General features: G+C 40.0%; 2 protein-coding genes across 3 annotated transcripts in view; one reads left to right on the top strand and one right to left on the bottom strand.

The window, feature by feature from the left end:
- Window positions 1–164: 164 nt before the first annotated feature.
- On the bottom strand, window positions 165–12,415 carry PLAC9 (placenta associated 9). Its single transcript, XM_014889485.2, has 4 exons — window positions 12,265–12,415; window positions 2,488–2,585; window positions 1,452–1,572; window positions 165–346 (listed from the first exon to the last, which is right to left on the bottom strand). The coding sequence occupies exons 1-4, from the start codon at window positions 12,320–12,322 to the stop codon at window positions 336–338; spliced, it is 288 nt and encodes a 95-aa protein (XP_014744971.2). The 5' UTR covers window positions 12,323–12,415; the 3' UTR covers window positions 165–335.
- LOC106861219 (uncharacterized) overlaps window positions 2,581–14,392 on the top strand; it is a 54,183-nt gene continuing 42,371 nt past the window's right edge. For both annotated transcript variants that reach the window (XM_088168892.1, XM_088168891.1), the window contains exon 1: window positions 2,581–8,951. The gene's annotated coding sequence lies outside the window, so the exon portion shown is untranslated. The remainder of the gene's footprint in view (window positions 8,952–14,392) is intronic.

The raw sequence follows: 14,392 nt of genomic DNA, 5'->3' as shown, positions 1-14,392 counted from the left end.
AAGAGGAGAAGGAGGAAGCTTTTGAATTAAGGGAAGTTTGTTAGCTGTGCTTTAGTCCTGAACACCACTTGATCTTCTTTTCTTACTGACAATGCTGCATTTGAAAGGCAGTTTTGATAAAGCAAAGCTCCAGAAAGATTTAGAATGCAAAGTTTGAAACGGTCTGAAAGCAAGTACCTTTTATTATAAAGCACAGCAACACAGAAGACAAACTACAGCTCAGGATTGTTCACTCTGCACACATTCTGGAAACACAAGCTTATTAAATGATCAGAAGTGCAACTGTTTATGACAACCACACTGTTATATTCAGCTGTCTTCTGTCTTCACAGTGCTCAGCTGGTATCTGTAGAGAGAAGAGTTGATGTAATTATTTTTGGTTATGAGATCAGGATCAATCTTTGTGGATAAATCTCATTTAAAACATGAGTATTGCTACTCTAAAGTGGAGAACTGCCACTTTGATTCACAAAATCGTGGAAGGAAGGTCCAGTCTGTAATTCTTGAGCAATTTGGCAGTTGTAAGATTCGTCTGAGCGGTGTTTGCTATAGGTTTGCTGCAAATATGCTGATTTCCACTTTAAATTTACTGCAATGCTTTACTGGAATACCCCTTCCATTGCAGGGGAGTAACTTAATTGTTAACCTGTTAACTGCCCCTCACAGAAAACTGTAAACTTCAATGGATAACAAGGTTGGTCAGGACATTATCAGTCATGGTGACCAGATCCATACAGCCAACTGCAAGAACCAAAAATCAGCATAAACTGTACTCCTGTCTGCTTCAAGCCAACTTCCATCATGTAATTGCACTGTAGTGTGCCCAGGTACAGCTGCCTTAAATAAACAAACAGCCCAGCACTGATAAAACTGACTTCATAAATATGTCTGTGGATGCTTGTATCTGTATCTGGCCACAAGTGGTTTATTTTCCACCAAGAGTGTCTCACCTTGTTAAATGCACTATTGATATTTAAGCAAAGGATGAAGAGCACAGAGCATTTTAAGAAAAGGAGTAGAATAGATGGTCGTTTATCCAGAAGCATGTTTTTTGTGAGGGGCTTATGCATCAGTGTTATATTTTGGATATCAAAGTGGCGATACCTCCAATTTTTAAAGGATTTTGTTGCCTTCCCTTATTTTGTCACACATGAGGCTGAAGAATCACAGGATCTTAAATCTGAAAGGGATCTTGAGATAACTTCATCTGTTCTGCCTTTCTAAGTGAGTTGCTTCCTTTTCTCCCAGCCCTCTCTTTAGTGGTTGTTAAAATCTGATTTTCCAAACTGGACCCAGAACTGGGGTCCTAAGGCCCCCAGTTCTGAGGCCTTAGCTACCCTGAGCTGAATGAAGGAATTAGTTCACATCTTGAGAGAGAAAATATGGCATATTTAATAATAACACATGTAACCCTTTTTTTCAGCTTAGGTTATACCTGACCAGATACTCACCATCAAAAATATCTATAAGTGGAGTTCCTGGAACAGTGGGGATATTCAATGTTGTCTCACTGATGATGTTGAGGAGTGATTTGACTTCTGATTCTAGGTGCTCCACTGTTTTTATTACCTTCTAATGGAAACAAGGGAGACAAATGGAGAAAAGAGGTAGTCAAAGGGTCAAGTGGAAGGAATTGCACCAGATGCGTTTGCAGAAATGCAAACCTCATGTCCTATAGTGCCAACAGCTAATTTAGTCTATATTGCGCATTGCAGGTTTAAACATTTCTTGTGTTCTGCTGGCCTCTAGTGGCACCAAGTATTAGTGCTTGGTTCAGCAAGAGTTGTATTACAGCACCCCTGTATAAAGAGGAATTTGACTTCTTGGAGCTTTGCATTAGTTTGTTTTTAATTCTTTCTCATTTCTGAGAGAAATGCAATTTATTATATGCAATAAAAGAATCTGTATGGACGATGAGAGGAGCTGATGGGGTGGAAAGAAGAGGGCTGGAACTTGAGCAGAAGAGAGGTAATGTTGCTGTTTGAGAACCAGAGCATGGAGTTTGAGAACTACCCAGCTGAGAATAGTTAGCAGGTATCTTGTGAGTGCTTAAGACAGCAGTGGGGGGAAAAATCAAACTTTGCAGCTTTCCTAGAATCATAAGAGCTGATTTAGCTCTTAAGTGTCAGCAGAGGTCAGCAGAAACTACTCTACCAGTCTTGGAGTCACCTGCAGAACTCACATCTACCCATAAGCCAATATGAAACTACAAATACCGATTCTGAGATTTTTAGATTAAAGGCACAGTTATAAGCATTCTAGAAAAGGCTGATATATAATAAATTACTAATATTTTTTTGGAATTCGTCAAGATTATATATTTCTGGTGATAATGGCTTTATGGAAAACTCTGACATGTGAAAAAAATAGTTCAACCTTGACCAGAATAAAGTCAAGAAGGGGCACTGTCTAGAAAGATCCTTTTTCTTTGGTAGAAAGGATAGACAGAGGTCTGGTAAGGTTCAGGAGACACAATCCCTCTTTTACCTCTTCAACGATATCTAAACGTTCATGTAGCGTATGTTCATTACACCAGCTTCCTCCTTCCAAACTTCCAGGTGCCACACTCACAGGATCTGCAGCAGCTGGAAATACAGACACAGTTAATTAGCAGAGGGTTAGTAGCAGTCCTTGCCTTTCTGATTTCTGAAGTGGTATTTTACATTCTACACAGCATTGTTTACGAACCAAATGTAGGAATTGAACTTTTTTTCCAATAACTACAACTGTGCCCCAATGCTGTGAATGTGTCCTTGCCTGCACATGTCATGTTGGTTGGAACAAGGTGTTTTCTCTTGCCACAATTGTTTGTTTTGTTTTACATAATCTATTTTTCCTACCTGTGTAGGGTAAGTTCATAGGCTGTAACTCCGTCTCTCTTAAGTGTAGAACCTATCTGTTGGGAAGATCTGCCTTACACAACAGTTCCTCGTAGACTTTCTTCAGAAGCAGCTGCTGTGGTAAAGCTTTGAAGAGTAGCTAAGCTTGTCCACTTTCCAAATGGATGCTGTTGATTCCTCTGTGCCAGAGAGTTGTCCCTGCCCGTCTCATTTTGCAATGGGAAGGGAAACAATAAAAGTGTGTACATTTGCTGACTGATATGGTGCTATATACAAAGTCACGTATCTCTGTCAGTTATCTGTGTTTACCTCTCAGTACTCACGAGCTCTTGCTCTTTGAACTTTTCATTGTGCTGGCTGTGCTCCATGAAAGCTCAGTAGCTGCTGGTGTCCATGCTTTAGTGGAGCCTATTTCCTTTTCATAATTTCTGTGCAGCATTCAGTAACATTTGAATTTTCACATGTGTGCAGAGGACTATAGTGGAATATTCTAAACTGTGCTAAAATGGTAATATATCTTTCCGCATGTAAAGTTAGGTTTTACTCTTGTTTGATGCTTGAAGCAGCTATGATAATGAGGAAATAGCAGTAACTCATTCTGTCATTGTTTGATTGTAACAAAGACAAAACTGGCTTGTGTTATAATGAACAGTGAGACAGACAAAAGCAGTAACTAATTCTGTCTTCAGAATGCTGTGCCAGAGCAGTGGTTTGGAAACTGCTGCCGTGCTTCATCTCAAGCCTGTGCCAAGATTCTGCAGCGTAGGTGTCAGGTGATGGCAAACACGTGTCAGTAAGGATCATTGCAGTTTGGAGGGGTGAGAGATGTACTCTGAGTCGGAATGGCATCCTTGGAATTGGAGGGTGGAGGATGGAGAGGAGGAGGAGGGATTACAGTGTGACCTGATTACTGGGCATTATTTAGAAATTGATTTGGCAGAGATTTGGTTGGGGTTTTTTTTAGCGCAGTCACCAGAAGGTGGTGCTGTTAGGACAGAATCCCAAGGACTTCGTCTCCCTGCTTACAGCAGAGTGCTGAAATACAGCCGGTATTTCAACACCAGCTGCTTTGCAGTTGCCCTTTTTCCTCTCTTTGCTGCTAGTGGTGGTGGTTTATGAGTGTTGTTACTGTCTTAGTGGTCAAGTGAACCATGCAATTTCTCAAAATGTTTGCTTCTTTACATGCTTTTTTTCCCACCATGACTGGAACAGTGTGGAGATCCTGAAATTGTGCTGGCTGATTCTCTAGGCAGGTGTTCATAGGTGGGGAGGTTAGATATGATGGATGACTAACATTTGTTAAAAACACGTGTAAATATACCATGATAGGTATGAACAACCAATGTAAGGTTGTTGCATCTAGAGAATGAGACAAAGGGGTTGCTATGAGACACAGGACTCAGTAGCTCTTGGTTCCTTGGGGTGGTGGGTTCCTCTCTTGATATGGAGACAACTTTCCACCACTCAAAGTGCATTGCTTTAATGGACATACTGAAGGAGGACAAAGTGTCTCGTCCTAGTTTGACAGGGCTGTAAGATATCACTCAGAACCACAGAATTAGTGCAGTGCCAGAAAAAGCTGACAAACAGGCCAAGCCTAAGTGTCTCAGGAAGCACCTGACAGCTGATGTTAGCAAGGCTAAGGGTTAGTATAAGCAAAAGCGTGTCAAGTTGTAGATATCACAGTATGGAGCTGTGAGCTGTGAGAGGGCTGAGCGAGGAGAAGCCTTCTCAGGACCTGTGTGTCCGTGTCTGTTAGTGACTTTCACACCAGAACAGAGCTGCTAAGGCTCTTGTGATTGCCCCTTCACCATCACACCAGAGCAGGCTATTTCAGCTGCTGCTGGCTGGGCAGCCAGTGCTTTGTCAGTGTAGATTTCTTCTTTTCTCTGAGTACTGGTTTGAGGCTTTGGCTGCCCAAAACATTCATGGTTGCTCTGTTGTCTGGCTTTAGCTCTTAAGCCACAGCTTTATCTTGGGATGGGCTGTTCACAGGACACATCCGGTCCCTTGTAAATATGGCACATATCTGGGTCACTATGGTCAGGCAATTCAGCCAAAGCAGTAATTTCCACGTGCTCAAAGAGAGCACATGGAATGTTGCTTATGAGCACTGCTCTTCCCTATTGCAACTGGTGAAAGAAAGGGACACAATCTGCCTTTGGCACTGACCTTACTCCAGTGGCATCTCTACTTCATGTAATAGTAACAGTCACCGTGTAAAGGAAGTGAAGAGTGGAAGGCTGCAAACCATGTGAGCAAAAGACTAATGACCTTTTAGGATACTTCCAGGTACTTGCTTTCTGAAGTTACTGAAGAAACATTTTTTACATGTAAATTGAAATTTTTACTTTTATGTGTTTCAAAGCACATGCATAAATACAGACAACTTTGGTAGTAAGTTTTGAAGCTAACCACTTTTAAAAGTGAAGTGTTCTTTGTATGCCATATAAATTACATATTTAAAATGTGTGGGTGTCTGCAACTTTTGACAGCTTAGGCAAGTATGTAGGAGGCATATTTCAATGTCTTAGATCTCTTATTTGAAACTTAATAGATTATTTCACACAGACACTTGTAACATTTCAGTATGGCAGAGAGAACGTTACCTTTCAGTTAATGTCCCATATACAATTTTCCACCTGATATTTCTTGGAAGTGAGATGTTTAGCTAAATTCTTGAAATCCATTCTTTATGATATATAGGGTGGTTATTTTCCATTAAGAACCAGGATTCTCATGTTCAAGATAAGAAAACAACTGATGCCTTTTTTCCTCTGATTAAGTCCTCTGTGCTACATTGCTGGTGTCCATAAATCTGGGTAGTTCTAACCACACTGGGTTGTGATGCAGTCAGACACCAGCAGGGAAATGGAGCATCTCTGAACTGGTTAATCAGTTAATCAGTTAATCAGTTCTGTTTAGTTGAAGAACGTGCTTAAAGTTTGAAAGAAGTAGCAGAATGAAGAGTAAAAGCTGTGTATCATGGTCAGCCTGACCGTACAAAACTTGATCTTATAGCAAGGGAGAGAAAGAGCAATGAAGTAAGAATTAAACAGCCTTACTAAACAGGTTAAGAGCAGAGGCCTTAGATTAAGAGCATCCCTCAGTTAAGCTCTTCTGCCTCCTGTACATTTGATATATTCCCCAACCCACAAGATGTTGCTTCTCTGTGTGCTCCCTGACAAAGTTCCCTTCTAGGACCATCAGAGTTCTTTCTATCCAGGTGCTGTTAAATGGTTCATTTTGATCATCCATGTAGTTGCTAATGGTAAGCATCAGAATAAACCTGAGCCTCTCTGCTGTCATTTTCTGTGGTTACTAGGACTGCTAGAACTGAAGTATGTGACCACACAGATCCAGTAGGTCTTTTAAAGTATCCGTCCTAATGACATATTGCTGGTCCAAATGAAGTTACAGGCTTGATCTAGAAATTGCTGGGTTGGGTTCTTTGGTCTGCATTACAGAGAAGGTCAAGGTGAGTGATCACAATGTTCCCTTTTGTTCTTAAAACTTGTAAAATTATTTTGCCTCATTCTATGATCAGTGTGGTTTTGAAAGTTGACTGCAAGTTCTTGTTTGTGCTCAGTAGGGTGGGGGGATGAAACAAAGCAAGCCACAAGCCAAGTGAGAGACATGGGAGATTGAAACAGGAGCCAGATGGCAAATGAGGAGGTCTGAAAACATGTGATAGAGCAGGGGGAATAAAGGAGAACATGTCCAACTCTTCAAGAAAACATGCTGTGCTGTGTGTTTTTGTTTGCACTGCCTTAGGTTTAGTAGTATCATTTTATTCCTGGAGAATAGAGCATAAGGTGGCCAGATAGCCTTCGATGAGAAAAGGAATGGCAGTATTAATGATTTATGTTCCAACAGGAAAAAGTTCATGAACTGAAGGATCAAGTTCAAATGACGAATCCACTAACCAGATTGGGAGGAATGCAACAGACTTCTGAATGGATTTGCTCATCCGTGCTTAAATTATTTTGTCTCTAAATATAAGTTCTGGATTCCACTTTGAAATTTGCATGTAACTTTGAAATGCTAGCTCAAGAAATCACATGGTTTTCAAAAGTGGTTGGTGAAGATAACTTGCAGCAGAATTCAGGAAAGATTCAATTGCTTTGAACCTGAACTGATACTAATAACTTTCACTACTAGTGATTTCAGACCATAGACTATGTTAAGCTAAAACTTTTATTCATATTTAATTTTGGATGCTGTTCTTCAAGGCATCAAAATTAGTTTCCAGTAATGCCAGCTCTTAATTAATTACATTGGCATCCTTGAATATGGAAGTACTGAATTAACTGTGCCATTACCAGTTTCACTATCACTAGTGTGCCCAAATTCATTTAAAACTGTGATATATAACTCAAGCCATATAAAATGTTATTGTTAGGACATCAAAAATAATTGATTTGGATAGCAAGTGTTGTATTGAAAATGCTTTTTTAGGGCACAGATTTCCTTCAAGTTCTTAGCACTGGACATAGAGCATCTTTCTGTCTGTAATCCATAAAACACTAAGGCTTAGCTGTGATTAAGATACCTCTAAACCTCTTTTTAGAGTTTAGTCTCTATTTTCTTGAAGATAAGGGAATTCTTACCTTTAGTGATTGCAATAAAAACTGCAAGATTTGTAATAAATATATAAAATTCCTTAGTGACTTACACACTGCCATATGCTTCCCACTGGAGGCAACTGCATGTGTTTGCTTATATTTACATGGAAATACCTACATATACATGTAGATATATACAGATACATGTAAATATTTAAATATACACACATCTTTACTAGGCTCTAGCTTTTATGGCAGAACAACAAGGCAAATTTCATACAGGGTAAATATGATCTATCCAAAGTGGGAGATGAAAAGCAGGCATTGTATATTAAACAGTACACTGATAATATGGGAAGATCTGAAATTTAGGAGTTGTAGAAAGATTTTTTTTTTTTTTGTTTTGGTTTGTTTTTTATTTTTTGTTTGGTTTTTGGTTTTTTGGGGGGGTGCTTTTGTTTTTTGGTTTTTTTCTATTTCAAGAAGGTACATAGAAAGTTTTTGATACTTGATTAGGGATTAATCTGGAATCTATACATTCACTGGATACTTCAACTGCTGCCTAAATGTCAAGTCGTGGAAAGGTTTCAAACATGATACCAAATCCAACAGATTTCTCTGGTATCCAAGATTTACGATCCTCTGATAAGGGAAACATCCTGAAGTAAGTTTCTTCCATGAAATTAGTTACCTTTAATATTAATTTTAGAAGCTAAATAACTGTATCAGAAAGTCAAGTTCCAAAATTGCAGACCTGGTTCATACTCTATCAAGGTGTAGAATATGCTGCCATGAATATGATTTCAGATCTTATGCCAGTTAAGATTATATTTGTTTTAAATATATAATAAATACCTGAAAGAGAAGGAGCAAAGGGAGAATCTCATGGGCTGGGGAATGTATTAATGAAGGTGGGTCAGGTTCCAGCCTACAGGTTCTCACATCTCTGCCTGGTCTGTCCCATCCACGTGTGTGGGGGACTTTGTGTCACAGTGTATTCTAGTCTGACCACATTTTGAAATGTGCAAAACTAGAAATGGGACCTCATAGCAATTGTTCCTGACTAGATAGCATAAACTGCTTCATTTACAGGCAGCTGTTGCTTTGTGACCCATAGAATTCTCATTTCATAAGGGGATCCATCTCTCACTTGCCCGGCAGTGGAGACTGAGAGGGAGTGCACAAGGCCAGGGATAGTTTCTGCTTCCAGTGGGTGTTTTTATTTTTAAGGCACAGAAAAGTCTGGACCCCTGCCATGGCTATGTGCCAGAAGCAAAATTGCTGCTTGACAAACTACTTTCCTTTTTCTGCTATTTGGCCATATCTGTGACTGCAAGAAGCACTTAAGTTTTGTGTATTTTCATTCAAAGGAAAAAGGATAGCAATTAAATGTTCCTGTGAGGGAACTGTTGACTTGCTGACTTGTTTTCAGCATGCTGGTCTTCTGAGCAAGCAGCCAGAGAATATCCTCTGGCACTTGCTGCTGCAATGGAAAATGACTACAGGGAATTGGACTGATAAGAGACACGAGCTACGTAATTAGCAGGTATGTTACTCTAATTCATGCTGTATCTTACAGTGATGCTTGGGCTGCAGAAAAGTTTGCCTTTGTTATGTATTTGTTTTGTGTCAATATATCTTTGTTATGGAAACTAAGGCTAAATTCTAGCTAGAAGCTGTATAGGACATACTCGTGTGTAGAGAAGGGGAAGCTGTTTAGGAGGAAGAGGAGCTGTCTATATATATAGATTCTTTATATACATAAAGAATCCAAACTGTGCAGAATTAGTGAGCTTAAGGCTGGCTTGAAAGTGGAGGATGTGAGATACACAAATAATGGACAGCACCATCAATTTGAGAATAACCACTCTTATCAGGGGATAGATAAAGAGTTTCTCAATTTTCTGAGGACATGGCTTTTACTCTGTGTTTAGTAATAGAAACTATGGTCATGGGGAGTGGGTGAGGTGAGTCTGTGACTTATTAGTCAGCTCTGAGATTGTGTAGTTTTCATATGTATAAGTCATGCTAGTAGAAAGAAATAAGTACAATGAAATGTAATATAATATAATGTTAGGGTTTTTCTGATAATCTAGACAAATCTAAGAACTTGAAGATTTATTTTCTCTTGGCAGACAGTTCATGCATTCTGCAACAACTCAGGAAGTAGAATAGTGAGAGAAAGGGAGATACATATACATAATAGATATTGACATTCAGGCCCAGGACTTATATCTGTTTCAACCAGAGCAGATCAGCTGCATGTATGAATAGAGCCACATTCTGCAGATGAACAACAGGAGTCCTCTATTTTTCTAAACTCCTGATTTTTTGGGGGAGTTTGATACTAACTTTTGCTTTACACTTGAGAGTTACAAAGTCCACAATTTTCCTTTTAACTAAATTCCTTTTAACTAAACATAAGACAACATGAGGCTTTATGGATTTATAAAATCTCCTTATAAAAGGCTTGCTTCTGTACTGAACTCTGGTCTCCAGATGCCTCACAATCTTAAAAAACAGTTATTTCGGGGTACACTTTGTTGTGACAAACTTTATTTCTCCTTCCTTGTTAGAGCTCAGAGGTGGGTTCTGCAAAGACTGTAATCCTTGTTTTGGAGACAATAATGCTGATAGGTTTCTATAAGGACAGAAAATATCTATAACATGGAGTATAGGTTAAACCATTGTTAATTTGTTAGTTGAGAAATATGAGTCCAAGTGTGGTCTAAAATAGGATAGCTATCATAAATTTTTACTGTGGCTTTAATTCTACAATTCAGTGGTTTAATCCCCTAGAGAAAAAACGCTCCTCAGTGATAATGCAAATGGTAAATTTTGGGCAGAATCTGGCTGTTCTGAAAGGATGTTTTTCTGCAGTTTCTAGATAATGGTCTAGCTTATAGATCTTCCCATCTTTGATATTGCATGTGAATATCAGAGCATTCAAAAGACCTTGATAATTCAAAAAATATTAGGTAAATGAAGAAAAACATTCACAGACTTGGCATACTTTAACTTGTAGTTAAAACCGGATGACACCTGTGCTGTTTAGAAGCAGATGAGGCCACGGTGTGGAGCAGCAGTGCCCGCAGTGGAAGCTGTCCCTGGTGGAACGCTGGTGTTTGGTTGCCCCATGAGCTAATGCCCCATGCCACAGGGGCAGCCTGCCTGCCAGGGACTTGTTTACCCAAGAGATCCTGGTCACCTCTCTGCCACACATAAACACGGAGCAAAATCTTTGCTGTTGGGGTGCCACACCCCTCGGAACGATTTGCCTGGATGTTTTTGTAAGAAAGGAAACACGTTTAAATGGGGCAGATATTGTGCTCCAGGCTACATTGTGTGCTGCGTTTGAGCAGCACCCTACAAATTAACCCAGCACCTGCAGCAAAGCACTATAAACTGTGCCAGCCTCTCCTCCTGAATGATTTGGAGGCTGAGCTCTTTGAATATGAGATTATTTATATTAATGGTTGAATTAAAACATAAATTCTAGTTTGGCTGAATAGTTTTTAGGAGGAACCCGTGGGAGTTAGGATGGGGGGATCTGTAAGGGAATTTGAACTTATGTTTCCCAACTCAAGAGTAGCAGAGGGAATGTGGCTTTTTAAAGCCTTCAGTCAGGCAGGGTGCTCCCCTGGCCATGACACAAAATTTCTCATTTTACATGATGTATACCATGGTTTGCTGAGTAGCTGCCACCTGGCATGATACTGGGTGCTAGTTTCCACTGCAGTAATTATTGAAGTGCTATTCTAATTAACTGGATTTTATCTGAGTTTTGAAATGATTTGAGGTTAAAGCCATACTTTTAAGGGAATAAACAAAGCCTTTTAAAATTTTCATTGATTTTTGCATTTATTTTGGTGAAGCTCACAAAACTCACAAGAGGATAGTGAATTCTTGTGGAGCGAAAACAAGTTAGAGTGTTCTTGCTGTTGCATTGATATTTCAGTTCATCACTGAGATAAACACCACAAAGACAGTTAAGTAGGAGGGAGTCAGAGCAAGGAAGAGTGACTAGAACTTGGGGGAAGAAGGGACTAACAGTATTTCAGGAAATGTTTTCAATGTGATAGATTTTTCTACCCTGCTGTGAAATACAACTGTTGGGTTGTCAAGAAATTAGGACTAGAGGGAAAATAAAGCTGAGCCTCAGCTAGCAGGAAAGATGTAGTGCAAACAGGCTGGGAAGCCAGGTTTGTGGTTACATAGGGACTGTAAACCCTTGAACTAGCCAAACTGAATAGCTTTCAGACACACTACAATGCGGCTACAGGTTATTCAGTGCTAATCTCTTATTAATCCAAGTAGAATTCAGATGCAGGCTTATCAGATGTTCTCTGTTTATACTTTGTTCTCCCAAGGCTTTTGTATGAGTCATTGTGTACCTCAAAATCTCAGGAATAAGCAATCCATAGCAGAAAAAATAAAACTGTGATGTTACCAGGAAATTTTAAAAGAAGGCTTTGAGTAAAGGAGACTCTTTCTCTAATCACCTTGGACTTCAATCTCATTTCCAAGTGGATTAGTGTGATATTAATACAGCTGCCAGAACAGTAATTATGGAAATTCAGAGCAATGTCTGCAGCACCTCAATGTGGTTCTAAATTTCTGAAGGTAGAGTGATACTATAAGAAGTGAAAAACTACCAAGGAAATATGCCTACAGGACAGATTTTAATGTCACAAAAATGGAGTTTTATCTCTTACAATCAATATGCACACAGAATTTTGAAGCATACCTGTGTCACCTTCACATAAAATCCAGAGAAATGAAGCAATTATTTGCCTCCCCCTCCCACCCCATGCAAAGGCTTTGACCATAGTAAGATTTACATGTTCAGAGTCGCTTACCGAAAGGATCTTGCTCCTGCAGGACTAGAACAAATGCCAGTGCCCAGAGGAGAAGCATGGTTCCAGCCTGCCCGGGCTGTGCCGTGGTTGTGCTGGAGAGCCCCGCAGCCTCCCTCCCTCCTTCCCTCCCTCCCAGCTTCCTATCGGCTCCTCATCCAGCCCCGAGTGCTGAGCTTTAGCCAGAGTTAGGCGGAAATATGCCCAGCCTGAGCCAAATTCTTAAGCTGTTCTCTTCTGCTTCCCTCCTTTTAAAAAAACACCCTTCCAGCTCCATGCACAGCCCAGCTACTCAGGCAAGCTGGAAGTGGCCCAGGCTCCCCAAAGTTTGGTTTTGGGGCTTTTTTATGCTCGTATTTATTTGCACAGATTACAATGGAATGCAATAAAAACCTTTGGATCCTGTAAATACAGCAAGTGGGGCAAGGAAAGGAAGGGAGAAAGGAGGAGGAAGGGGTGCTGGATGTTTATTTCCCTGTAAAGTTTCATCTGGGGCAGGCAAAGCAGGAGTATTGGAAAACACAGTATCTTTAGATCTTATGAGCTTATAGGACTTTTATCGTTATATTCTCTTTTTGAAGAGTGCAGAAACATCTTCCTTGGGCAATACAATGTGTGGCAGTCTTGTGGGAGGTGACAACTGTCTGTGGTGCTTTATGTTTGGACAGTATCATAGGATCTCCTGAGCAGCCATCTGAGCTCTTCCCAGTATTGGCCGGGTTTTAAAATTGGTTGGGCTTGGTAACGCCACATGCAAAAATAGCACCATTCGTGGTAGCCTGGCAGCCTGTGTGGTTTTTAGCAGGATCTTGGTCGAACATTGTCCTACAGATTCCTGGGTGTTGACTGGATAAGCACCAGCCTGTGACCCCTCTAGGCTGGTGTGAAAATACTAAAGGTATCTCCTTTCTGGTATTGCTCCTCATACTCATTTGAGTTCTCTTTTTTCAAACTATTGCAAGAAAAGATGAGAGGCCAGTAAGGCATCCTACTTAACCCTAAAGGCCATTGTTCAGGATAGACAGTGTTTTAACCATTGAAAATAAACCCCTGCAAACTAGAGCAGATTTCCTTGGTCTTTAACACCCCTCTAGCAGTAAAAAAATCAAGTTATTTGAATATCTGGGAATGATCCTGTAGAGATGCTATCTTATAGATCAAAGTATAATCATCTTCAGCGATTTCCATAACAAGTTAGGTTGTAAGCTCAGTTGCAAAGCAAAATAGCCTCAGTAACAGAGATTCTGTGGCTGGAATTTAGCTGATATCTTTGAGGCATAGAACAACCTCAGTGTTTATTAAGCCCTCAGGGCTGAATAAGTTAAGGGTTGAATAAGTTAACATTTTTATGAAATAAAAATAAATTAGCTATGAAAATTGGAATGGCAGTGTTTTTCTGGGTATTTTGGCTTGAATGTAGCATACTGCAATTCTTAAGAATTCTTGTTTTGACAATAAATTTGATTATGCCTGCTGAAAACTTATATAAATCTTAATTTTCCTATTAACAGGTCCTGAGAGGGGAACTGCAAAAGGTAACAGTGACTGTTCCCTCAGTTTTACCCTTGTTTCAATATGAGATGCTCATGTGGTAGGCTGTGATTTTTTTGAAGTGAGACATTATCTCTGTGTTGTCTGTGCTTTGAAGAGAGGGGACTGGGGAGCAGAAGAAGAATATTTGTGAATAGTTGGCTGTTGTTTTTTGAATGAGTTTGTCCTTTGCCTCTATCCTTTTTTAAAGCAGAATCCCCCAATGCATTCTCTGAATTGCAAAGGGAGCCTGTTCGTGGAGGATTTCTGCAAGCTCTCTCTGCCATCCTCTATGCCACACACTAAAAAGCAATGAACATTCATTAAAACCATTTTCCCTTCAACACACTGTAAAAAATATGGCAATTTCCATTCCAGACCACCTTTGCTGAAGCCACTCACCCCCTTTACAGCACATTTCCTCCTGAGTTGCTCTCAGGCTCTTGGAACAGTTCAGTCCCTCTGAGGCACTTGCTGCATATTTTTGCATACTGTGTTATGTTTGACTATAGTGAGGTGCTGGTCTGATAGCCATGGAGAACTAAACAAAATAGTGTGGGTTTTCTCTAGTATTATCCTCCAGGGCTTGTTTCTGTAATCA

The sequence above is a fragment of the Sturnus vulgaris genome, chromosome 8 (genome assembly GCF_052056855.1).
Source record: "Sturnus vulgaris isolate bStuVul1 chromosome 8, bStuVul1.hap1, whole genome shotgun sequence".
In the NCBI taxonomy this organism is placed as follows: Eukaryota; Metazoa; Chordata; class Aves; order Passeriformes; family Sturnidae; genus Sturnus; species Sturnus vulgaris.
Note: the sequence above shows the minus strand (reverse complement) of the source record. Positions and strands in the feature narration are given on the sequence as shown.

What these genes read in the sequence shown, in the direction of transcription:
- PLAC9 (XM_014889485.2), bottom strand. Translation starts at nt 12,322, where the DNA reads ATGCTTCTCCTCTGGGCACTGGCATTTGTTCTAGTCCTGCAGGAGCAA. An exon ending in GCAGGAGCAAGATCCTTTCG is followed by an intron (nt 2,586 to 12,264) that starts GTAAGCGACTCT and finishes CTGTATTTCCAG; the next exon opens with CTGCTGCAGATCCTGTGAGT. An exon ending in GTTTAGATATCGTTGAAGAG is followed by an intron (nt 1,573 to 2,487) that starts GTAAAAGAGGGA and finishes TGTTTCCATTAG; the next exon opens with AAGGTAATAAAAACAGTGGA.